Here is a 26,719-nt window from a genome sequence, read left to right on the forward strand (position 1 = left end):
CTGGCGCATAACATCTCCACCATGGCGGCTGACCCTCATCGTCTGGCCGAACAGGCAGTCGACGTGGCGAAAACCGCCGGTGTCATCCTCTGCCTCTGCTCCACCGGCGCGGTGGCAGCCGCCCGGACGGCGGCATGGCAGCACCTCATACAGAGGAACCTGTGGCTGCAGCAGACCCCGGGCATCCCTGAGCCGATGAGGCGACAGTTACTGGCCTCCTGGCCCCCAGGCTTACCAGTCCCACCCGCCTCCATCGCAGGCTGCGGCGAGCGAAGGCCCCGGGCAGCGGGCCAATGGGGCTATGTCCCGCCCCACAAGCGCCGGCGAAGGCAATTACGGGGCGAGGGGGAAGCGTGTGACAGCGAGGAACACCTCTTTACTAAAGACGGCTGTTTTCTCCTCGTGCCCCAGTTAACGCCGGAGCCCACCGGCTCGGCCATAACTGTTTCGCACGCATCTTCCGATACGCATGGGTTGGCCGTCAATACACCGCGTGTCATTGGTCGAGCCAGCACTTCATTGCTTTTAAAAAGGCGACCTCGCCCTGCTTGCCAGCCGAGCCCACCTCCATCGCAGGCGGCGGCGAGCGGCCAGCAGGAGCCTCGGGCAGCGGGCTCATGGGGCGATGTCCCGCCCCACAAGCGCCGACTATTACGGGGCAAGGGAGGAGCGTGTGACAGCGGGAATCACCTCTTTACTAAAGACGGCTGTTTCCTCCCCATACAGTTAACGCCGGAGCCTGCCGGCCCGGCCATAACTGTTTCCCACGCATCTCCCACCACATATAGGCAGGCCGTCAATAAACCTCGTATTATTGATCGAGCCAGCCCTACATTACTTTCCCCTCACCACGTCATGCCCGGCATGACATGTGGCGAGACGGCTGCCAAAACGAGCTCTCTGTCTACGGATGACACGCAGCTCGTTCACAGTGTCAGAAGTCTGCTGCCCAGTCACAGTGTTATTTCTCCTTGCGTCCCAACGCTCAGGAGAGAGGAAGCTACACTCTTGTCACAAGCTGAGCAGGCAGGGCATGCCTCTGCTAATGACACACACACCCAGCCCTTTCGGGCAGAGCTCCCCATGGGCTGCGAGGAGGACTCCTCCCCTCGCAGCGGCGGCAGGGGCTCAAGCGTGGCTCGTTTCCATGACAGCCGCATCGAAACAAGAGGCTGCACAGCCAGTGGGCGGGGATTACACATTTTTCAGTGCTACGGCTCACGCCTAGGGATAACCCAATAGCGATAGCCTTAAAAGGCTGCGCCTATACTCATAGAATCTTGAGTTACAATACGTAACTATCGTTCCAGACCTTCTGCACAAATTAAATGAAGTACGATGGTCTGGTAGGACCAGGCTAGTTCCGTGCCCCATACACTGCACGACTACGGACAGCATTTATTAACGACCACCGAACGTTACAGAAACACGGCAAACCTGACCAACACACACAACACAAGATCCCCTGTGCCACCCCGGAGGAGTCGACACAATATTCTATTAATGTTAAGCCAACTATGAATAATGAAACACGCCAAACCATGTGTCCTTTATCATAGCTACACGTATGACAAAAAAACGTGTGAAAATCAGCGGTATTCATGAGGTATGATTAATTAAATATGCTGGCTGACATTGCTCCTGCCAAACGGATTACACTGAGTGGAGCGGATCACCATTCCAGGTGGCGGCCCCGCGTCTCGTCCACGCCAGTAGGCAGTAGCGTTCGATGCTCCGTCTAGATCTATGATAGAGGATGTCTAAGCCCGAAACGGTCCAAACCTTTAGAACGGTAGAACCCCCAGAATCCTTAGCGAACCAGCATCCACGCCCGAGGTCGCTACAATAATGACTTCATTATGAACCAAAGAGAACAAGGATGATAAAATATGTACTGAATGAAAAAAATTACGCTTCAATTATTAGGAGCAGTGGTGACAAATTAGGATTGACCAATTTCCAGAACATCAAACAACCACTATTTCAAGCCCAGACCAAAGGAGCCAGTTGTTCAACGAAGCATTGTCTTTCAATTCAATTAAATTAAATTCAATGCAATTTTATTTGTATAGCCCTTAATCACCATTACAGTCTCAAAGGGCTTAACAGGCCAAATATTTATGACACTCCCCTTTACCCAAGCCCCCACAAGGGCAAGAAAAAACTCCTGTGAAATTAGCAAGGAAGAAATCTTGAGAAGAAACGCATAGTAGGGGATCCCTTCTTCCAGGGATGGTCAGGAGTGCAATGGGTGCCACAATTGACACACAGGTAAATACATGCACATCATATTAAAATGGTGATGGGGTTCAAGGTTCAAGGTTGCTTTATTCATACCCTTGGGTCAATTTGGTTTGCAGGTCAAGAAAAGGAGCTCTATAGAACTGACAGCGAGCTCCATAGAACTTACAGCTAGGTACAGGTGGAGGAACTGGTCTTCTCCACCATACCCCACCCCCTCAGTCCCCCAGTCGGGGGCCCTCCCGGGATGGGTGGAGGAGCCCGGTCCGCTCCAGGACCTCGTCCACGACCCGGACCAGGCGGTCTCTGTAGTCCAGCAGACGCCCATCGAACGTCAGGTTGATCCGCCTCAGCCCCGCCGTCCACGCCGCTCTGGACCGCACACAGACAGACAGACAGACAGACAGACAGACAGACAGACAGACAGACAGACAGACAGACAGACAGACCAGCAGAAAGACAGACATAATTAAAGGCTGTGGTGAGAGACTTCCTACACCATTCCTCTCTGAGCCCTGTGGGATACCCATTGTGGATTATAGTGTCGTCGAGAGTTCTACCTGCTGTGGATCTAGGTGTGGTTCTGACTGGTGAGGTTCTACCTGGTATGGTTCTGTGTGTTGTTCTACCTGCTGTGGTTCTAAGTGTGGTTCTACCTGGTGTTTGTTCTAGCTATGGTTATACCTGGTATGATTCTAAGTGTCGTTCTACCTGCTGTGGTTCTAGGTGTGGTTTTACCTGCTGTGGTTCTATCTGATGTGGTTCTACCTGCTGTGGTTCTATGTGGTCTGGTGTGGTTCTAGGTTCTATCTGATGTGGTCCTAGGTTCTACCTGCTGTTGTTCTAGGTTCTACCTTCTGTGGTTCTACCTGGTGTGGTTCTAGGTTCTTCCTGCTGTTGTTCTAGGTTCTACTTTGTGTGGTTCTAGGGTCCACCCATTGTGGTTCTAGGTTATACCGGCTGTGGTCCTAGGCACTACCTGCTGTGGTTCTAGCAGGGAGAACCTGCTCGAACCACAGCAGGTAGTGGTTCAACCTAGAATCACTGCCTAGTGTGGTTCTAGGTTCTACCTGGTGTGGTTATATGTGGTCTGGTGTGGTTCTAGGTTCTACCTGGTGTGGTACATGCGCGCCACGCTGGGGGGCACGGCGACGTTGATGTTCGTGGGGTTCAGCAACCCGTGGACGGTGGGCCGCACCACGGCCCGGGGGTCCACTATAATCTTGTGGTTGCTCCATGTCACGGTGTCGGGGGGCTCGTGGTACAGGTGGTCCAGGATGTTGACCCCCTCCACTTCCTGCCAGCGTGCGGTGGGGCGGGTCTCGGAGGAGGGGGCGGACGGGGTCCCGGAGATGGAGGTGGGGAAGACGTGGTTCTGGAACATGTAGCTGCGGCCCGGCCCGTGTTTCAGCTCCAGCTGCGGCAGCAGCTCCGTCCAGCTGGGAGACACAAGGAGCCGAGACGTTAGAACCCTCCTGAGAGAACCCCTAACCCGGCAGGGAGGAGAGTGCATGTGGAGGCTGTTAAGTATGTGTGTGTGCGATCATGTGAGTGTGCCTGCATGCATTCGAGTGCGTGTTCGTGCAAGCGTGAATGCGTGTGCGAGCGTGTGTGCGTGACCATGCGTGAATGTCTGCCCCACCTGTCCACGGCCTGGGGCAGGATGAGCTCGTCCATGTCGTGCAGGCCCAGGTAGCGGCAGCGGTACATGTTGTGGTACACGCAGTCACTGAGTGCGGCCAGCTGGCCGTAGTAGTGCAGCTGCCCCGCGCCCAGATCTGGCCGCCAGCTTCGAGACACGTTCAGCCGGCCGGCGAGGGGCCACGCGATCACCTCAAGGAACCCTGGGGGACACACTGTCGTCAGAGGCTGCCTGAAGCCACCAGGGGCAGCCTGGAGCCACCAGGGGCCGCCTGGAGGCACCTTGGGCCGCCTGGAGGCACCTGGGGCCGCCTGGAGCCACCAGGGGCCGCCTGGAGGCACCTGGGGCCGCCTGGAGCCACCAGGGGCCGTCTGGAGCCATCAGGGGCTGCCTGGAACCACCAGGGGCCGCCTGGAGGCACCAGGGGCCTGGAGCCTCCAGTGGCCGCCTGGAGCCACCAGGTGCCTGGATCAACCAGGGGCCGCCTGGAGCCACCAGGGACCTGGATCCACCAGGGGCCGCCTGGAGCCACCAGGGGCCCCCTGGAGCAACCAGGGGCCGCCTGGAGCCTCCTCGGGCCACCTGGAGGCACCAGGGGCCTGGAGCCACCAGTGGCCGCCTGGAGCTACCAGGGGCCACATGGAGCCACCAGGGGCCTGGGGCCTGGAGCCTCCTGGGGCCTGGAGCCACCAGGGGCCTGGAGCCTGCTGAGGCCTGGAGCCACCGGGGGCCGCCTGGAGCAACCAGGGGCCTTGAGCAACCAGGGAACGCCTGGAGCCACCAGGGGCCGCCTGGAGCCACCAGGGTCCTGGAGCCGTCAGGGGCCTTGAGCCACCAGAGGCCTGGAGCCATCAGGGGCCTGCAGCCACCAGGGGCTGCCTGGAGCCACCAGGGGCCACATGGAGCCACCAGGGCCCTGGAGCCTCCTGGGCCTGGAGCCACCAGGGGCCTGGGGCCTGGAGCCTCCTGGGGCCTCCTGGGGCCTGGAGCCATCAGGGGCCGCCTGGAGCCACCAGGGGCCTGGAGCCTTCTGGGGCCTGGAGCCACCAGGGGCCTGGAGCCACCAGGGACCTGGAGCCACTGCTGACAGCTGATTGCACTGATTGGCACCGCAGGTGGCTGCCTCGGTTCTCATATGATCGCTATTTTGTCTTTGGTTTGTTTCAACATGGTGCGCAAAATATTAATTGCGGCAGTTGCAGGGTATCAACAATGTATGAGAGCATGCGCATTACGCAACAGGGACGGTCGCACAGTGGAACTGCCAAACTCAGTGGAGGAAAAACAGAGTGGAGGAAAAACAGAGTGGAGGAAAAACTCACCACTGGCAATGCAAGGGAGGCATGGCAGGGCCTTAACACCATGATGGGCAGACCCAGAAACCGGCCCTGACCCAATGCACTGACCCGCCACCTTTGCTGAGCAGCTCCACACCTACTACAGCAGGTTGGGCGTGCCACACCCCCAGCATGACTGGACCCTCACTAGCGGCACTTGCACTTTTTGTCCTCACTATGTTTGGATCAATTTAAAAGTGCGAAACCGCATTCTCACACATTAAGCCATTAAAACTAGTAATCGCGCATCCCTCACTGCCGAGCACCTGCACCCAGGCCCGCCGCTCCCTATACGCAGAGTACGCAGAGTGCGTACGGCACAAAGTACCAGAGGGGGCACCAAAAATTATTGAATTTAAAAAGTATGTAAATTAGTTATGAAGAGGCCCAACGTTGTTTATTCTTAATTATTCTACTTCATTTAAGAATGCTCGATTCTGATTGGCTGGGAGGGGTGCATTAATCCGGCATATTGCCCGCTGATTTGTCGGTTCTACTTGCTGCTGACTGAGCACAGTAGATCAATACGCCGCTTGTATCGTTTTCTATCACATACATTTCCAACATGAGGTCCATAGTAAAAATAAACCAAGGAGTGCATGTTTGATCGATCGTCAGCAAAGCTGACTTGATACGAATGTAGCAACTACGTTATTACGTGATCAGATCCAGCCTTGTGTGGTTGCTATAGAAACGAGTTACCTACAGCTGAGCTAACGTTATTCACCGTAGTTCTAAAGGGAACTACTTTTCGAGGGAGATGAACTTAAACAGAGTATACATTTAATAAGCATGCAATACGAATAAGAAAAAGGCTAATTATTAAAGTATTTGAATTGTTTTATTATGTTGGCCGGCCCGAAGTAGAATAAACTGAATAATCACCTCAAGGCAGGGCAATAAACAGTTTGAAATGCCCGGCTCGCGGAAGGTTACCACCCTCGACTTCGTCTCGGGCGGTAAGCCGTCCAGGAGCCGGGCATATCAAACTGTTTATTGCCCGGCCTCTCGGTGATTATTCCTTACTTGTATATCCTATCGCTCAATTTCGGCAAATTCAATGTTTTTACCTAATACATAAAAAGGGGCTCTCCCCCCCCCGCTCGCGTAGGGTACCGAAACGGCCAGCCGCGGCCCTGCCTGCACCACTGTATGCATATTGCCATGGCGTCATATACTCCCGATTTCACTGCTCTTGCTAAATCAAACAAATGCCATTTCTCTCATTAGATGGCACATTTGACCAAGTGGGTCACTGCATGCCAGTTAACACTAACAGTCAGCCTATGTTTATTAAATAAGGATTATTTTTGAAAAGACTGTAGCACTTAAAGTAATCTATTACTATGTATTTTGATAAGCTGTGGCACTCTTGAGTAAACCTATAACTATGTAATTTGATAAGCTGTTGCAGAGTTAACCTATTGTATTTTCCTGAACTGATAAGATTGTTAAACACTAACAGGCAGCCTATGACGTTAATCAAATAGGGATTGTTTTTAAGCTGGTGGTCTCTATTTGATAAAATACAGAAAATATATGCACTCCTATGCTCATACATTTTCGGCATTTTTTTCTGGCCCCTCATTCTGGATCATTTCCACCAACCGGCCCCCATTCAAAACTAATTGAATAGCCCTGCTGTAGAGTATGCTTAAAGTCTGTTGAAACCATAAGCAGCATCACAACACATTTATTCCAACATCTTAAACTGAGGCACACAGCAGAGTGGGATATGTGTGTCATTTATTTTGCTTTTGTTAATCATTGTTATTCTCAAATAAAAGATGACCGGGTTTGGTTATTTTTTAGGCCAAATCGCCCAGCCCTACTTCAGGATACCTGGCTTGAAACCATTCCAGAATCTGCTCTACAGTTGCCTGGATTTGAGCTGTACAGAGCGGAACGTGACCCAGAGCTCTCTGGGCAAAACAAAGGTTATTTGTTTCTACACAAACAGTGGCTTGAGAAACGATGTGACTAAACCCAAACCTTTTTATTTGCCCCGGTCATCATTCATACCGTGCGGTGTCCATATCCCACTGCCTGGCCACGAGCAAGAGGCGCGGTCCTAGAATGTCAATCAGATTCAGACTGTGGATCGAAAATTACTCGGACGCTTTTGTTATTGTCCATGGCGACTTTAACAAAAGGAATCTTGGGCATCATGATATGCCCAAATACCGGCAGCAGATTAAATGCCCAACCAGAGAGGAGGACACTTTAGATCACTGCTTCGCTACAGTGCCTACCAAGCCGCCCCCCTCACAGCACTCAGACCACGTCCCAGCACACCTGATTTGCGCTTACAGGCAGAAACTAAAACTCTCGAAACCTGTTGTGAGGATATCTATTGCCGCTATTTGGTCTACCCCTCCCACCCTGGACATAAACTCTTTGAATCACTCCCCTCCTGCAGAAGGCTGCGGTCCATCTGGACCAAAACCTCAAGACACAAACTCAGTTTCTTCCCGACTGCAGTTGCCCTCCTAAACAGGGCCCAGGTCCCCCACTGACACTGTCTCATACCTCTTGCCTTGACCCCCTCTGTTGTTACATATGGTTTTGTGTCATTATCATGCTGTCTGTTTATTATTGAATGTTTGTTGTTCATTGTAGGGCACGCACGCACCTCAGTTACCGAAACTAATTCCTTGTATGCAGGGCCGAAGTGGGACTCATTTTCATGTCTCAGACCGGCCCACTTAAGATCACATCCTATCATATTAAAATAATGTAATTATAACTTTACATGTTAAGCATACAATAGCGCACTGTTCTCTAAAGCCTTGTAATTCCTAGTATTTTTTCTAAAATAATTCCAATTCAGTGGAAGTAATAGTTGCTTCACAATGGGGATTTACTTCAACATGAGTGCACATCTCCACCATTATTCTTTGCAACACAACATCCTTTTCAAGAAAGAATAAATAAAATATTACATATTAAATTTGAAAAAATAGGGTTGCACTCTGTAATAACATAATCAGAACTTAGATTTCACAAATACAACATCAGCATGTCCTATTCTGAAATATCAAATATCAAGCAAATTAGTGTTCAGATATCGAATCCAGTCAGCTCTCGTTAACGGACATCTTCAAGCACGTGTTTTGTTTGTTTACAGCCTGCGCGCAACCTGATTCCCAGCCAAACGTTAGCGATTGGTTATGGCAGATCCAGAGTGGCACTGGGCAGATCCAATAGTTTTAAACTGAGAGTTAACGTTTGTCAATTGAGTAGGTCCAGACTCTCTGTGCAAATGAAATTAAGTACGAGTCTGGTAGGACCAGGCTAGTTCTACACAATACTCTTCATTATATTAATTCTAATAATATTCACTTAATGAGCAATCCTACCTGCACACTCTGGACCTGTGGGGTCATGGCTGGTGCTTGGTGATGCATATTGTATCTGAGGGGCTACAAGACAAAGTTTGTGGCCAGTTATGTGGCGTCGCATCATAATATTATTTAAATTATGTAACGTTAGCCTGTAACAGGCTATATGTTACAACGCCACACAATTCATTGACTTGATAGGCTAATTAATTCACTTGAACGGTGCAGGTAAAGTTGCATTTTGTTCAACATCTTGTCTTAACCATTTCATTGTTTTCATTGGTAGTTTTAGACCGCGAGCACGTTTGATTGAAAAAGCTGCCGATTTTTGCACATTTGGCTGCATGTGTCTCCAGGGCTTTTCGCCTTTTAATCCTCGCTTTTTCTGAGTCACCCTTGCCCTTTTTATTTTCCATTTTGCATTATTATTTTCCTTGCATTTCTGCGGTTGGAGCTAGGCTACAAACACCACTGAAAGTGTGCGGTGTGCACGGACGTTAAGTCAGGCTGCGCCTGCGTCTGTTTCTTGTTGGTGGGCGCGCCCTTAACCTGTGTCCGCGTCCCAGTTTCAATGACATGATCAAACAGAACGCCAGCTCCCTGATATGATGACAGATGACAAAAGAAAAGAGCTGCAAGTGGAGACGGCCCAGCGACAGCGGTAGCAGCAGACACCTGATACCCACTCAGTGCCATGACTGAACACCGGCACAAAATACATAAAAAATAATATTTGAACACCAGCACAAAATACTAGGGGTGTAGCCTAACGGTACACAAAAATCTCGGTTCGGTACGAACCTCGGTTTTGAGGTCACTGTTCGGTTCATTTTCGGTACAGTAAGAAATCAAAATGCTAAATATAAATGTGCTTCATAACATGTGCTTCAAGTTGTTCATAACACACTTTTGTGCTTTTTACAATAGGAACATTAGACAATACAAAGCTAGAATTCTGCAAAAAAATATAAAGATTCTGAAGTGTAGAAATAGAAATAAATAACATTGGCTCAGACTGTTTTTTTTTTTAAATGTATTATCTAATGTGCAACAATGAACAATTGATACACTAAACAGTTTCAAGTTGTTGCTCAGATTAATTTTTACTCCCCCCCCCCCCCCCCCCCCAAATCTTTAGCCCTGATGACTTTCACTCAATCTTTGTTTTTTGCCAGAAAAATCTGCTTATCCACATTATTCGCAGGAAAATAATACCCAAAATTTGAGTGTACATACGTTGTACCCTACATGTTACTTCCGTATACCACAATGCAATGCGGTCGTGTTTTTCGGAGGAGAAGAAGAAGCTGAATAACCGCGAAAACGAATACATTTAATGATGGAGACTCCGGCTTTCGTTTAGAAATGTCAACAATTTAATTGGGATTTAACATAGAATATTTAACATTCAAAATGAATGTTAAATATCCAGCTTTCCTCGTGAGTGCCCCGTTTGTTTACATGATGTGGTTGCATCTGTCTGCGTCACAGAAATACCCGGCGCATTTACTGACGCAAATGACGTTTAGAAATGTTCAGCGTAGTGTCCGAATTCTCGTTTGTTCGTTCCCTAAATAGTGCACTATATCATGAACACTATATAGGGAAAAGTGAGTGTGTGAATAGGGAACGGTTTCGAACACCGGGAATTGTCCCGGTCCTCCCGAAGAGCCACTCCGGGCCTGCCTGTATGTGAAAACCTACTTTGCAATAAACTCCTTTCTGATTTTGATTCTGACAAGGGGCCTGGAGGCACCAGGGGCCGCCTGAAGGCACCAGGGGCCAACTGGAGGCACCAGGGGCCAACTGGAGGCACCAGGGGCCGCCTCAAGGCACCAGGGGCCAACTGGAGGCACCAGGGGCCAACTGGAGGCACCAGGGGCCGCCTGAAGGCACCAGGGGCCAACTGGAGGCACCAGGGGCCAACTGGAGGCACCAGGGGCCAACTGGAGGCACCAGGGGCCAACTGGAGGCATCAGGGACCAACTGGAGGCACCAGGGGCCAACTGGAGGCACCAGGGGCCAACTGGTGGCACCAGGGACCAACTGGAGGCACCAGGGGCCAACTGGAGGCACCAGGGGCCAACTGGAGGCACCAGGGGCCAACTGGAGGCACCAGGGTGTGCGTGTGTGCGTGTGTGTGTGTGTGTGTGTGTGCGTGTGTGCCTGTATGTGTACCTGTACGTTCATAGTGGTCCAGGAGCCTCTGTGTGTCTGCGTTACAGCTGGTCTTGTAGAGAACCACCTGGGTCACGCCCAGAATCCGCAGCATTTCCATACTCTGGACCAGCTGACACACACACACACACACACACACAGACACACACGCACACACACACACACACACACAGACACACACACACACACGCACACACACACACGCACACGCACACACACACGCATACAGAAACGCACACACACAGCTCAATGCAATGAAAAGTCTAACGCTTTATCTAGTCATAGATTCAAGGATATGACATGGGAATTTAAACCACTTTTGCTTGACTTGTGTGAGCAATAACACCTTGTCGTTTGTGGCTTCCTGGGGGGTTAGGAGGTCCTATGGCAGGAAGAGTGACAGGAAACAATGTGACTCCATAGTAATGTCGCTCTGAGAGCATTTCAAAGAAAGCAAAGCATGAAAATAAGACAAAAGCAAGAAGTCAAACGTCGAAGAGTCTCTGAAATGTGGTGGGAGAGATATCTCACTGTACAGGAAGCGCTTTGCTGGCTGCTCAGTGTTTTTGTGTGCTTGGAAAGATGTGGAAACATGGGTGTGTTTGCGTTTGTGCTTGAGTGTTTGTGTGTGTGCGTCAGAGATGGAAATTAACTTTTTTGCCCACCAGCCACTGTGGCTGGTAGATTTAAAAATCGACCAGCCACTCATCTTTTTTACCAGACACTTTTTATACGCTATACATTTTTTAATATATGCGTACATTTTAAACAATATAATAGTAACAATAGATAAGAAAAGTGTTTTTCATACACATCAGTTGGTGTTACGATGACAAGTTTGGGGTTAATTCATCTATACAAAGTATTTTCATTAAAAAACGAATTGACATATTAATAATAAAACAACATGCTTGGCTACACCATCATAAGTCAATAGGAACATTTGTTTTTTTGTATTTACATGTGACTGCATACAAATGTGTCCACACAGACATGGTAACTAACGTATGATAGTAAGCATTATATGCCCTTAACACTAATATTCAGAAGAAAATATGTGTGGCATTCAGTCCAATGCTGAAAATATATCTGTGGCATTCAGTAGGCCAATGCTGTGGTAAAGTGTGTAAAGTATGACCCAGTGTTTCTTTCTGTTCAATAGATAGAACTTTATCAATCCCCTGTAGGAGAAATTTGTTAATGTTTGTCCCTATAAAACAATAATGGTAAAATAATAAATACAAAACACGACGGTAACTGAGTAGGTCAAACCGTCCAATCTGAAGGCTCTACTTAACCACTCCCCCTACTCACTTCCACCAATGCGAAGCGAACAGAACTGAGTAGGGGAGGGCGTAGCCTAACTAGTTTGTGAACGACCCAGAGAAACGCAACTCAAATTCAATGCGAACATATATGAGGCTTTAATAAAATCCCGGACGATTTTGAAATTCCGACACACATTTTTTAAAAGTGTGTCAAAAAGAGGGCATGTCCGGGCAAAAGAGGACGTCTGGTTACCCTACCGTGTGGCGTGTGAGCGTGTGCATGGGTTGAATTGCGTGTGTCTCACGCCGAATGCGTGAGACTTGAGAGCCCTGTTACCGATATTATCCCGGATATTGACAGTCGCAGTTCAGCAAAAGAGGCGTAGAGGAAGAAGGGGCCCGGATGTTGACAGTAATAGTTGTGGAACTGTGCAGCGCCGTATAACGAATGTATTAGATATGCAAATCTGATCGGACCTGACTGGAAAGGATTACCCGCCACAGTGGCGGGTGAAGTGACACAATTCACCCGCCACCATACAAATCCACCCGCAAATGGCGTGTGGCGGGTGTTAATTTCCACACACAAACACACAAGCACAAACGCAAACGCACCCATATTTCCACACATGTCCCCTGAGATAGGGGGACCCCCAGCTGACGGAAACACGTCAATTTCCACCAGGCTGCCCTCAGCAGTTATAGTAGTATGGCAAAGCACAGGAAGAGAGTCCGGACCTGCAGCACGTTGGTGAAGTCGAACATGGTGGAGAGGCATACGGTGAACTGGTGAGGGAAGTCCTTGCTGATTGGCTTCCTGTTCTTGACCAGCAGGAACCTGGGCTCCTCCTCCTCCTTCTGGCTCAGGGTCTCTGTCAAACGCAGGGATCGACCAATCAGGGGAGACCCCAACGATAACTGTTCTCCTCGGGGTATAATCTCCGGGGTCTGAATCCATGGCTCCTGGTGGAAAGGGTGTGGACCGGTTTTGACTGGAACCCGACCTCATGAACCCAATCGGGGGGACAGAACCAAAAGAAAAGTCGACTCTGCTCTCATGGCTCCCTAAGAGACTCACGACTCACCTGTTCAGAGTTCACCTGGACTCTGCATAGCCCCCCCCCTTACCACCCCCCCCCACACACACCCTCTTACGAACTTATGTAAGTTTTACATACTGGCACATCTTTTTTTTTACTTAGCATTGTGTAGCATCTTACCCCCAGCTATCTCTGTTGTTTACGGGGAATGGGTTAACCTAGTGATGGTTAGGGCTTGGCACTTGGTTCTATGAACATCCTTACTGCACCGACAGACATATACTGTGGTGGAGGGGCAGTGGTGGAGGGGTGGGTGGTAGGTGGTGGTCTGTGGTGGGGGGGGGGGGTCTGCGTGTATCATGATTTAGGTCATGAGATGATGGGACTTCATGTAACGACATCACGGTGAAGGCATCGTAGAAGGAGGTGAATGTAACGGTGCAGTGACCTTGTCCTACCTGTGGGGGCCGCCACCGCGCTCACGGCCACATGGGAGGGGTCCGGACACCCGGCGGGGAGGGGGCAGAAGACGTCCGCTGTCCCGTAGTCAAACCCAAAGTGGTCACTGTGGACATCGGCCGCGCCGGCGGCCATGTAGGGTTGCCCCTGGCAACAGAGGAGGCATCGGTAGGCGGCATGCTCCTTCCTCAACGCCACGCCGATGATGCGGACCTGCGGGCCGCAGACAGAGGAACGTAGAACCTCAGGACCCCACGGAGAGCTGGAGGAACCCGGAGACGCACGCGCTCCCTACTGATCCCAAGGGATACTGCAGTATCAGACTGTAGTACTGCAGTATCAGAGTGTAGTACTGCAGTATCAGAGTGTAGTACTGCAGTATCAGAGTGTAGTACTGCAGTATCAGAGTGTAGTACTGCAGTATCAGAGTGTAGAACTGCACTATGAGAGTGCTGTACTGCAGTACTTGAGTGTTGTATTTTGTAGTATTTGACGTTGACTGGCCTCTGGGCGGGCTCGGAGGTCGAGGTAGGCCGAGATGAGCAGGGTGTTTGTTCCGCTGACGGCCACCAGGGGCGCCTTCTCTCTCCCGGTGTCTGGGAGGGGGGGGGGGGGGGGGGGGGGGGCAGAGGAAGAGATGAGCGAGAGATGAGTTGTAACTTCAATCTATAACAATAATAGGCACATTTCTCATTGGATATTTATTATATAGATAATAAATACATCTTCAGAATGTGAATTTAAAGACACAGTTTGAGATTAAAAGATGAAAAAAAAGGTCCTCCTTAGGGGCAGTCCTCAGGCCCAGCATGACCCAAGGGAGCCTGTCAACCCAGCCACTGTCCTTGAGGCTGGCTCGAAGAGAGGCCTTCATAGCACGATAAAAAACGCTCGCAAAGTCCGTTAGCCTGGGGGTGATATGCAGTGGTGCGGTGAAGTTTCACACCCAGGCTGTCCGCAATGGCGTTCCAGAGCTCAGAGGTAAACTGTGAGCCCCGGTCCGAAGACAAGTCAGATGGGGTGCCAAACCGGGCAACCCAGGTACCGATGAATGCCCGCGCCATCTCAGCAGTCGTCCCTGATGTCAATGGGACAGCCTCCGGCCATCGAGTGGTCCTATCCACCATGGTGAGGAGGTAAGTGAAACCCAGGGAGGAAGGAAGAGGATCCACGTTGACGTGGTCGAATCTTCGCTCCGGCACCGGGAAATGCGCCAGCGGAGCCTTGGTGTGGCGGTGAATTTTTGATCGCTGACACTCCACACAAGAGTCTGCCCAGTCACGCACATCCTTCTTGAGGCCATGCCAGACAAACTTGGCCGCCACCAACCTCTGAGATGGTTTCCTACCCGGGTGGGAAAGGCTGTGCACAGCATCAAAAACACGTTGTCTCCATGCCGAGGGAACGACGGGCCGTGGCTGTCCAGTGGAGACGTCACAAAGCAGCATGGTGCCGCCATTGCCAAAAGCGATCTCCGACAACTGCAGTCCAGTGGCAGCAGTCTTGAGTGCCTGTACATCCAGGTCCGTGGCCTGATCGGCTGCCATGTGGGCGTAGTCATGCCCCAGGTGGACGGCCCCCACAACGGTGCGAGAGAGGCAGTCTGCGACAAGGTTGGCTTTGCCTGCAACGTGTTGAACGTCTGTGGTGAACTCTGAGATGTAAGAGAGTTGTCGCTGTTGGCGGGCAGACCACGGCTCAGACACCTTAGCCATGGCGAACGTTAGGGGTTTGTGGTCGACAAAAGCTGTAAACTGTCGACCCTCTAGCAGTGAACGGAAATGTCGGATGGCAAGGTGAAGTGCAAGCAGCTCCCGGTCAAACGTGCTGTACTTGCGTTCAGGCGGGCGTAGCTGGCGGCTAAAGAAAGCAAGCGGTTGCCAGGCACCATCCACCCACTGCTCGTGCACACCGCCCACTGCATAGTCTGAAGCGTCTGTTGTGATGGCAATGGGCGCATCAGGTGATGGGTGTGCCAGCATCGTCGCTTTGGCCAACGCGGCCTTTGCATCCATGAACGCTTTGTCTCTCTCCGAGGACCAATCCACCAGATGTTTTGGTATTTTCCCCCTCAAGGCCTCATGCAGGGGGCACATGATTGCAGCAGCTCTGGGAATGAAGCGGTGGTAAAAGTTCACCATTCCCAGGAACTCCTGCAGGGACCTCACTGTGACGGGCCGTGGGAAGTTCGAGATCGCGTCAACCTTAGATGGGAGTGGCACGGCCCCGCCCTTGGTGACTCGATGTCCCAGGAAGTCGATGGTGGTCAACCCAAACTGGCACTTAGCTGGGTTGATGATAAGTCCGTGCTGGCTGAGACGCTCGAAGAGGATCCGCAGGTGGGCCAGGTGTTCGGTTTTGGAGGTACTGGCCACGAGGATGTCGTCCAGGTACACAAACAGGAAAGGCAGATCACGTAGTACAGAGTCCATGAGGCGCTGGAATGACTGGGCGGCGTTTTTCAGGCCGAAAGGCATCCTCAAGAACTCAAACAGTCCAAAAGGGGTGATCACTGCTGTTTTGGGCACATCGAGCTGTTGGACAGGAACCTGGTGGTATCCACGGACGAGGTCCACCTTCGAAAAAAGAACTTTGCCAGCCAGGTGTGCTGAAAAATCCTGGATATGAGGCACTGGATAGCGATCTGGCGTTGTAGCGTCGTTAAGCCTGCGGTAATCGCCGCAGGGGCGCCACCCGCCGGCGGGCTTTGGAACCATGTGGAGAGGCGAAGCCCACGGGCTGCTGGAGCGGCGGATGATGCCAAGGCGTTCCATGCCGTCAAACTCAGCCCTGGCAATGGCCAGCTTGGCTGGGTCTAATCGTCGTGCCCGGGCGTAGACAGGCGGGCCATTGGTGGCGATGTGGTGCTCCACTCCATGCTTGGCCGTAGATGAAGAAAAGGTGGGCTGTGTGAGCACTGGAAACTCTGCGAGCAGGCGATGAAACTCGTCGGCCTGCGAGAGCACGCTAGACAGTCTGATGGAGTCCAAACCACTGAGAGCGCAGGTGTATGAAGAAAACGTGGTGGCGTCAATCAAACGACGGTTTTTGACATCCACCAGCAGCCCATAAGCGCATAGAAAGTCCGCACCCAGGAGGGGGACAGCCACTTTGGCTGTGATAAAGTCCCAGCTAAACCGCTGACCGCCAAAACATAGTGCAACGTGTCGAGTGCCATAAGTGCGTATGGGGCTACCATTAGCAGCCTCCAGGGGGGGGCCAAATCCATCCGCCAGGATGTCCAGTGGTAATGCAGGCAGAATGCTCCTCTGTGCGCCGGTGTCACACAGGAAACGGCGCCCGGAGATGGTGTCCTGGATGAACAGCAGCCTGCCAGTGCGGCCGACACTCAAAGCCACTACTGAGCGCCGGCCCTGGCGTTTCCCGTCCCCCTGAAGCTGCAAGGTGGTAGGCATTTCTTGGCCCTGGAGCCGAATTTAGCGTGGTAAAAACACAGGCTTGTGTCAGAACGTTGCCGGTGCGAAACTGTAGCCACTGCAGTGAGCGCTGAGTCACCAGGGAGCGGGGCGGCGGTGTGATGGACTTGGGCCGAGTTGGTTGCAATGGCGTACGCAGGATGGAGCGCAGCAGCAGTCATGCCAGGGTGTTGAACAGCCAGAAAAAACCTGTCAGCCTCCTCTGCCAGCGCGCGGCAATCAGTGATGGCAGTGTTGGCCAAAGCAGCCCGTACCTGAGACGGGAGTTGACGCAGGAAGAGCTGGACGAAGAGGAAATCAGGCCTGTGCTCTCCAAGCAGATCCAACATCCTGTCCATAAGTTCAGACGGTTTGCTGTCGCCCAAGCCTTGCAGAGAAAATAGCCGGCTAGCCCTCTCAGCATCAGAAAGTTCAAAAGTCTTCAGCAGGTGAGCCTTGAGTGCTGTATACTTATTCTCTGCAGGGGGATGTTTCAGGAGACTAACCACTCTTGTTGCTGTTGAACTGCCGAGGGCCGACACTACATAGTAGTATTTGGTGGTGTCCGCGGTAATTTCACGCAACGCGAACTGTGCCTCAGTCTGCGCGAACCAAGCAGAAGCCGACGACTCCCAGAACTCCGGGAGTTTCAATGAAACAGCATTCGTCGACATAGTTGTTCGGTGTGTCACTGGAATGCGTCCAGCAGACAAACGTCGGGGTCACCAGTGTGGAAATCGTGATTTGATAAAAGAAGCGATTTCTCACGTTGACAACGCAACGGCGTGTCATTTATTGTTGCTCACCAAACCGGAATAAACAAACCGCGCCGTTGTCATCACAACCAAAACAGGTCCGCTTCCTTAAAGAGACAGCGTCCCTTATATTGGAACACAATAACATGTCGTGCAGAACGCACGACTGATGATAAGCATAACAAGGATAATAAGGGAATATATATCAAGGGAAATAAATGTAACACACAGTATGGGGAATTGTGTCCATAATGTCCACTACAATATATATATATATAAATATATATGGTCAGAACGCTCTCAGTGTTTCCACCCGTAATCGAGTGGCGAAGTCACTTCCCTTCTGGTAGAGCCCATGGGACCTATGAGATCGTAAAATATGAATGGGTTTCAATGGAGAGAAAGTAAACATTTTCTGGTCCAAGTCTTTATACGCCCCGGATTACACATATGTTGTTTGTGGATTTAAATGACATTTTTTCATGTCAAGAGTTTGACCGTTTATTGGGCAATTGTTCAGTTAAAGGCTGTAGAGAAAACACAATGAGAAAGTCTAGACGTAGACCGACAATCTCCCCATCGGCATAACTAAAACACTCAACATACCCCGACTTAATATGGTTTTCACCTCTTTCCATGCTTTTATCCTCCCCTTGGAAAAAAGCGGTGAATTGGTTCAGAGAGATCGCCATGTCTGTACCGCAGTTCCAAATGCGGGTGGTGACGTATATCACTCGCGTTGAGAGAAGCGGTGAGCTGTTTGCAAAGTGGCCTCACACAAAACCTAACATTATCAAACCTCTTTGCGAAAATGTTTAGTTTTCGTTTCATGAAAAATTATCATTTAAATCCACAAACAACATATGTGTAATCCAGGGCATGTAAAGACTGGGACCAGAGAATAATTACTTTCTCACCATTGAAACCCATTCATATTTTGGGCTCTCCTTGGGCTCTACCGGAAAGGGCGTGGCTTCGCCACTCTATACAGGAGTGAGTCCTGCATGAAGCTCCTCCCTCATGGCCGGTGGAGATACACTGTAGTACAACCTCCGACCAGGCTGTGGTAAGGCAGGGGGTCAAGGGTCACACAGCTGATCTACATCCTCATCGGACAGCGGTCGTGATGTACCCACGACGTGGACACAATTCAATTTACACTTCAGAGAACTACTTCACCTGGCTGGAGGCATCGGCTGGCTTGAGGTGGTCCAGGTGGGCTCTGACCAGGACCAGGTGGGCTCTGACCAGGTGGGGTCTGACCAGGTGGTCTAGGTGGGGTCTGTCCAGGTGGACCAGGTTGGGTCTGACCAGGACCAGGTGGGGTCTGACCAGGTGGGGTCTGACTAGGTGGACCAGGTGGGGTCTGACCAGGTGGACCAGGTGGGGTCTGACCAGGTGGGCTCTGTCCAGGTGGGCTCCAAGCATCTGGGGGCCAGTGGAGCCTAGGTAGATTAGGACTGGAGGTCCACAACAGGTCAGTAACAGCATCTGGAGCGAAGACGCTATTACTTCCAAACTCACTATCCCTCTTTCCCCTTCATCATCAATAAATACCATCTCTAATATCACATACTTTGTGTTGAACTCTTTGAACTAAACCGTTTCTGACGAACGGTTTAAACTGAATCAGAACTGAAACATTTGGCTCATTCATTGAGCGTCACAAGACGAAATAACATTAAACAGATAGCACTTATTAGCGTTGCTAACTTTATATTTGTATTGTATCTAATTGTTTAATCGCATTTAGCTAGTAAACTAAGTGTATTAACACAAGCTAGTTAGACTATGATACACTTTGAACACTCAGTTTACTAGCTAAATTTAATACAATACAAATATAAAGTAAAAACAAGTGTTATCTGGTTTATGTTATTACGTCTTTGGCAACATGAGCGAGAATGTTTTTTGAAACCGGCCTGGCAACGGACAATCGCGTCGAACAATGACTTGGTTTGGGTCGCCATTCTTGAATTTCCAACGTTTTTCCTAGTGACGTAGGTTCTCGTTCATTGGTCAGCTGTCAAAAAACTACCTGACGTCGGGTGCTTTTTCTTGGCGAGTTGAATTTATCCCAACTTGAAAACCACCCAGAGCAGTGAAAAAAACCCGCTGGCAGCGGTGTTTTTAAAAGCACCCAGGATGCTTTTACAAAAACACCCTGTATCATAGGAATATAATGTAAAACATCCACCCGCACCTGAAAAAAAAACTGCCTGTGTGAACACCCCCTTAATGTTTCGAACGCGGAACAATTTTCGCTCCCGGTACAATTTTGGTGTGACAGCGTCACTAAAAGAGCTACTTAAAAGTTATTTGATTAAGAGGAAAGCTATTTGTTGATCGTTTTGCGGGTAGCTAGATAGTACTCACTCACCTTTGCTTTGATTATGAAGATATTCCTGTTTTTCACCTCCCATACGACAACGTTGTTAACCCACCCACTCTTGAAAAGAAGTTTGCTATTTTTAGCGTTTTTTTTATAAGGTGACGGATGCTCTATAAGATAAATGTAAATATCTCCAAACTCCCATTGGTCGAGACGTTTCCCACTTCAAAGCAACGAACACATCACAGGGGGCTGTGTATGGATCACAAGTTCCGAGTATGTCTATCTTTTCTTGATATCTAATTTGAACATTTATGGTAAATAGTTTATTGATTGTAGTAGGCCTATAGGAAAGGCCGCTGTTTGCCACCATTTTGTCGGCGTTTGTTGCCCTCCAGGTAGCCATGGTAGTCACGTGACTGCAAAGTATGAATAGCTATCATAACCCATCATAAACCTCAAACCTATAGCATAATGCCTAGTGCTAGGTACTCGAGATCCATTGTTGACGCTCTGTTGCTAGGCTACGTTGTTGCTGCGGGTACTTTGTATCGCTCATGTCACACGAAACGCAACTACTGTGAGGAGTTGCTGCATTCAGCAGATATAAAAACTACTGGAACCTTTGACAAAAATGTAAAAAACATTGAACATTGATACAAAGTAGAGAGCATCGCACCCTCGAATCTTATAGTGTGGCCAGTCTTCCGACGAGAGAAGGCCCGATTTCTTGGCTCTGTGATCGTGTTTGTATAGTGTGACATGTTAAATCATGCAGTCTGAACCAGCCATAAATAAAGGCCTGGACAATAAACTCTCTTTGCGTCACAAACGATAGTATCAGCAAAGATGAAAGTTTTGACGTAGCGTAGCTGAATCATCATTGTTCGACGAGAGGGTTCCATCATTTCAATTCCTAGCACATCTCTGAAGAAGTCTCATGGACCACAAACACAAAAGCAATAACAAAGAAGGCCCAGCAGCGACTAGACTTCTTCTTTCACCTCTTGAGGATCCTCAGGAAAAGCCAGCTGTTACAGAAGCTGGTGTCCATATCGGTCAGTAATCGAAAGCACACTGACTTATTACACCACAGCTTGGCATGCAGGGAGTTGGGCGGCAGACAGGAGGGCTCTGCAGAGGGTCATAGGCACAGCCCAGAAGCTCGTAGGCTGCACTCTGCCCTCCCTGAACAACACATCCTCAAAGATGCTGCCCACCTGCTCACTACCTGTTTAACCTGCTTCCCTCCAGAGGCGCTATAGCTCAATGAAAGATCTAAGGCCGATTTAGGGTCGTTTTAGACGCAGAGACGTAAGCATGGACATATTAAAGGATGGACCACAGACCGAAAATGGCCGCCCATTCATTCCTATGGAAACTGCTCAGTGGCGCAGGGCATCATACAGGAGCGATTTGCTTCCGCGTTATGGGGCCAAGACACGTGACCTATTCCGTGACGTACCGGATGCAGAGATCTTCTTCTTCTTCTAGTTTAGTGGTGGATCATAGTTTTTCCCCATATACCGCCACCTACTTGACTACTACACAGGAGTTTGTGACAAGGACGTTGGCAAATGATACTTTAAATCGTAAAAATAAATTCAAAGAAAAAACCAAACTAACGAAACAAAATAAAACAAACTAACAAAAGAAATGAATAAATAAAAAATAAAATAAAAAAATATATATACTTAAGGTTAAATTCTTCTAATTAGGTTAGTATCTTTTAGCTAATTTATCAGCAATTTCATTGCCATATATTCCATGGTGGGCTGGAATCCAACAGAACTGAATAACTAAACCAAGGCTTATAATATTTAAAAGAAGATGCTTTACCTCTATCACCAAATCTTCACGTATTGAATTATCTGTTATAAAACTTAGTATCTACAACCCATCTAAGAGCGGTTATTATTGTGCCCATCTCGATTGAGTATACTGATAAAGTCACCCACTCTATATCCATTGCCTTTTTCAAATTCTGGAATATATATGCCAATACCACATTGACACCATTCTATGATAGCTGATAACCAAGGTACACACTGTAATACTATAATCAAGAGGACATACAGGCAGTTCAAATAAAAAGAGATAGAACTTTATTGATCTGGAAACTTCATGAATATGTAAGATTGCTCCATATAATACCATAGTAACATAGTAAACGTATGTAGGCCTAAAAAATTCAGTTCAATGTTATTGCTTAAGAAACAGATTCCTTCCAACTAACTATTTACGAAAAATGCAATCAATAATTTATATAAAAGTAAATGTTTACATATCGACCAGCAACGAAGTTGGAGTAGCCTACCCAAATAATGAATTGTAATACACCAACATTGTCAACTGTCATACATAGCTAACCATAACCCTGTCATACATAGCTAAACAAGCAAATGAAAATGAAATACCTACTAACGCAACTGAAATGTTAATATTAGACAATTAACAATATTATGAAAATTACGTAGGTCTCCCATAATCATTCAGGTAATCAATACGTCCGTGCCTGTTACAGCTATTTCAATGATATGTGTGTTATATATCCGTGTTCAACGCCATTCATGGTAAGTAAAAGGACAAATCTCAGACTTTGGAAGTTAATGGAGTAAATGGAAGTTAATTCGGAATTTAATTTAATTCGGAAGTTAATGGAGCTGTGCACTTCAAAATAGGTCCATAGCAAGGAGCCGTTTGTTTCAGTACGACTCCTTTCAGCTGCCCACCCAACATAAACTTCTAATAAAACTTTGAGGAGGCGTTTTGAAAAGAAAAAAATTACATTTTTTTACAACAGGGTAGAAATATAATTATGAGCCTTTAATTGATATCCAGACATTTTTTGCGGAGACACAATCCTGTTCCCCACTTGTATTGGAGTGGACGGCGTATCTACTTCTGGGCCACATGAAATGACGGACCCCCGTCCACAGCCAGCTTAAACAGCTGCAATACCAGGCTTGGCCTCTGAGCACTGGTGGATTGCGGAAGTATGCGCCTATCCTGGGGGCCTGGACGTAAGCACGTAATTTACACAAGGGACTTGTTTTAGACAAGTTTTGATTTACGGTTCCTTTAAGGTTCCTTAAGGATTGCACGTGTTGCAAGGGGATTCTCCGCCAGAACAGTAGGGGGAGCAACGAACGAATCTGTGGGCGTGGAAGTGGAAATCGCTGGCTTGTTTATATTTATAAAAATAATTATCATAATTCGTTCTTGTGTTTTCTTCTTCTCCTTCTTCAAAATTCTTCATTCGCTTCTGTCACGGCCTTTTAAAAATGGCGCTATTATGCTGTAAAACCGGAAATGTGAGACTCCTGAAAGGATATGGTTAGCTGGCCAATCACAGTCTTTGCGAGCTGCGTAGGGCCGTAGTGTTTTTTAGTCGAATAGTCAGGAATTTTGGGCGACGCACTTAAATATATTAAAGATTTGCGTGAGAATCTGTATCTCTCCAGCAAAAAGTCATCCGGATATAGCCGTGGTCTCTCTCCCGGTGGATTGCACGAATAATTGGCGCTCCGGTATCAACAGGGCTCTCATCAAAAGGGCATGCCATTGTGAACACATGGAATCTGCGGTGAACGCAGCTTTAAATCCCCAAAACCGGGTTATGTTCCAAACTTAACCTGCACAAAACCTGGTCCGACCAGGTTTGATTCAGAGTATATGTTGCTATAGTAATTAACATACCGTGTTCATTTTGGAACGGAAACCCAGGGTTAATTTGCCCGGTTATGTGATAAAACCGGCTTTGTGGAATACCCCTCTGCCCTATGAAGTGACATCATGCCCATACAATCATCAAAACATTTTTGAGATCTGTTTTAAAACAGTTTGTCTTTTTGACACATAAAAACTAACGTTTTTTATAAAATGTCATCAACTTATTCATCAACAAATCATTGGATATATTAATACCAGAAAATAATGAAGAAAAAATTATATATATAGACTGGGAATCGAACCCCAGTCCCAACGGCGGCGGCGTGCATATCCTCTCCACACGGCGGCGGCGTAGCTTCTCCACACGTTCATTTCACACGTTGTTATCCTTCTCCAGGGAATCCTGGCACTATCCACTCGCCATACGTGTTTACGCGTTACGTCTAAAACAGAGCATATATCGGCCTTAACAGACAGTTCTCACCCCTCGGCCATACGATCACTGAACATAGTAGTCTGAGCAATACTGCCCGCGTCCCACATCCGCCTTCCCCCCGTGTGAGAGGGAGAGAGAGAGAGAGAGAGAGAGAGAGAGAGAGAGAGAGAGAGAGAGAGAGAGAAGTGTATGGATGGGAAGAGAGGGTGCCTTATTTATTACATAATTATGAAACAATTTTTTCTTCTAAGTTAAGTTAAGTTAAGTCCTTCATTCATCCCTTTTTAGGGGGAAATTCTTTGTCTGCTTTTGACCCATCCGGGTAGCCGGTGAACACATACACACACAGAGGTCCACACACAGAGGTCCACACACAGGGGTACACCGGCACTACCGGAGCAGTGGGCTGCCGCGGTGCGGCGCCCGGGGAGCAGGTGGGGGTTTCAGATGCCTTGCTCAAGGGCACCCGTGGATTTTTTCAGGATTCGAACTGGCCACCCTCCAGTTACCAGTCCAACTCCTTCACCATTATGCCACGGATGCCCATTACGCCACGGGTGCCCATTATGATCAGGAGTGGCACATTCCATTTTGTTGTGTTATACAATGCATTCAATGCAATGACAATAAATCTTCTATATTGATATTACAACATCGAATTACTGTTTTCAGTGCGGGATTTTTATTGTTTCGGTTATCGATCTGCCTAAATGAATAGCACAGTTAGCAATTAACTTTTTTTACATCCTTGGGTCTGTAATGTGTAAGATCTTATGAGATAGTATCAATTTAAGTTAGTTAATCAAATCATTACATTTATTTGTGCTATAATCCTTATTCATGTTATTTGGGCCATGATTTGTAAATCCACAGTTCTAATTTTCTAATCAGTTGGCTGCCATTATGCTGGCACTATCGAAGGTTTCAGAGCCTTTATTTGTCCGAATTTTTTTTAAATAAAGACAACCTGAAACAATGATTATTCAGCTAAACTACGGAAACACTTCGGCTGTTTCTATCTGAGCCCCCTTCCTATAAACAATCAAGGGGAACCAACGCGTCCAAAGGAACCGAGCTGTGGAGACACTCTGGTGGCGACGCGTCTCCGACACCCAGGACGCACACCCGGAGGCGCACACCCGGAGGCGCACACCAGGACGCACACAAGGACGCACACAATGAAGCACCAGTTATTGTAATCCTATACGTCTGCATGCCTGTATTTGGACCCGCTTGGGCAGACCGACCCAGCGAGGGAGACCGACCTCCTGGAAAGGCAGATCAGCGCGGCTCGGTTTGACTCGGCACGGCCAGAAGGGCAGTGAAATGGTCTAGAATAGACCCTTCTCTGAGTCCGACCTGGCCCCCTGGTCTAGAACACCGAGTCCTTCCTGGCAAATGGTCTATACCCGCCACCGAGTCAGAGAGAGAGAAGCGCAAGGAAAAGAGGACGGAATAAACGGGTTTCTATAGAGCCTACATAGGCCTACCTGTTCATCCACACCAGCACCGCGACCACCATGGCGACGACCAGCCCCTGAAACCACCAGAGTCTTCGCTGCAAGGCCGCTCTCATCTCGGAACGGGGAGCAGCGTCACGGAAGAACCCCGTGGAGAGACCCACCTGCTGAGAGTCTGACCGCACGTCGGGCTGAGAGGCGTGACCAGAGATGAGAGGACTCGAGAGATTACCCCCAGCAAGTAGGTGGGGTTTAGTTTAGGTTTAGTTAGAGATGGTTAGTTTAGGTGTTAGGTTAGAGATGGTTAGTTTAGGTATTGGGTTAGAGATGGTTCGTTTAGGTATTAGGTTAGAGATGGTTAGTGTCTGGGAGCGGACCTCCCCCCACCTACAGTGAGGACCAGTGTCTCTGTCCCTCCGTCAAAACATCCGTGTTTATGGGATTCAACACTCACCCTTTGAGTTTCACACCCTTTGAAACTATCCGTAAAGGACACACAGAGTGACGTCTGGGTGGTCTGGCAAATGCTAGGGGTGCCACGAGCTCTCGTGGGCCGTTTGAGCCAGCTGGCCAATCAGAGAGCGGCATGATTGCAAGGGCACAACTTTGGGTCTACCATTGGGGGGGTTAATCTCGCGGCATATTTATTCATTTATTTGTTTATTTATTTATTGAATAATTTTCTTGTGTAAAAGGTAACATGCAAATTTGCCGTTCTTGTATTAGAAATACATTGCAATACTTTTACGGATTTTGGCTACTTTTGGACTATTTATGCCATAATGACACAGTAGTTAAATTCAGTGTTTAAGCACTAGCCAACAGTGGTGACCAGGGGTGTACTGGGACAGAAATTCAGCCCTGGCCTTTTCTGTCCGGACCGGCCCACTACATTATCAGCACTAGGGGTGGGACGAGACCAACAGGAAGAACCCTGTATGTACTTGATTAAAACAATTTAATCAACATACATCGAATAATTGTACAGCACTGTAAGTAGCAGTTGTTGCTTTTTTTGGTTTTTGTTTTGCAAGTTTGTGTCTCTGCTGCTGCTGATAAGAAAGGTGTTGTCGCACACAAACACACACATTCATATCAAATCACACATGCGCACATGCACATGTGAGAGCTTGTTTGAAGCC

The 26,719-nt window shown here is 48.7% G+C and overlaps 1 protein-coding gene across 1 annotated transcript; it reads right to left on the reverse strand.

The window, feature by feature from the left end:
• Positions 1-2,308: 2,308 nt before the first annotated feature.
• LOC115561548 (uncharacterized) lies at positions 2,309-26,093 on the reverse strand. Its single transcript, XM_030381682.1, has 10 exons — positions 26,032-26,093; positions 25,608-25,768; positions 18,857-19,137; positions 14,011-14,102; positions 13,506-13,719; positions 12,746-12,879; positions 10,740-10,851; positions 3,884-4,085; positions 3,354-3,680; positions 2,309-2,613 (listed from the first exon to the last, which is right to left on the reverse strand). The coding sequence occupies exons 2-10, from the start codon at positions 25,691-25,693 to the stop codon at positions 2,460-2,462; spliced, it is 1,602 nt and encodes a 533-aa protein (XP_030237542.1). The 5' UTR covers positions 25,694-25,768; positions 26,032-26,093; the 3' UTR covers positions 2,309-2,459.
• Between the last annotated feature and the right edge of the window lie 626 nt (positions 26,094-26,719).

This window comes from Gadus morhua, chromosome 16 (assembly GCF_902167405.1).
Source record: "Gadus morhua chromosome 16, gadMor3.0, whole genome shotgun sequence".
NCBI lineage: Eukaryota > Metazoa > Chordata > Actinopteri > Gadiformes > Gadidae > Gadus > Gadus morhua.

Bases quoted from the DNA above. Each gene is read 5' to 3' on its own strand.
- LOC115561548 (XM_030381682.1), bottom strand. From the start codon at position 25,693: ATGAGAGCGGCCTTGCAGCGAAGACTCTGGTGGTTTCAGGGGCTGGTC. The intron at 13,720-14,010 runs GCCAGTCAACGT...TGCGGCCCGCAG, and splicing joins ACCTCCGAGCCCGCCCAGAG to GTCCGCATCATCGGCGTGGC. The intron at 12,880-13,505 runs GTAGGACAAGGT...TGCGTTTGACAG, and splicing joins CGCGGTGGCGGCCCCCACAG to AGACCCTGAGCCAGAAGGAG.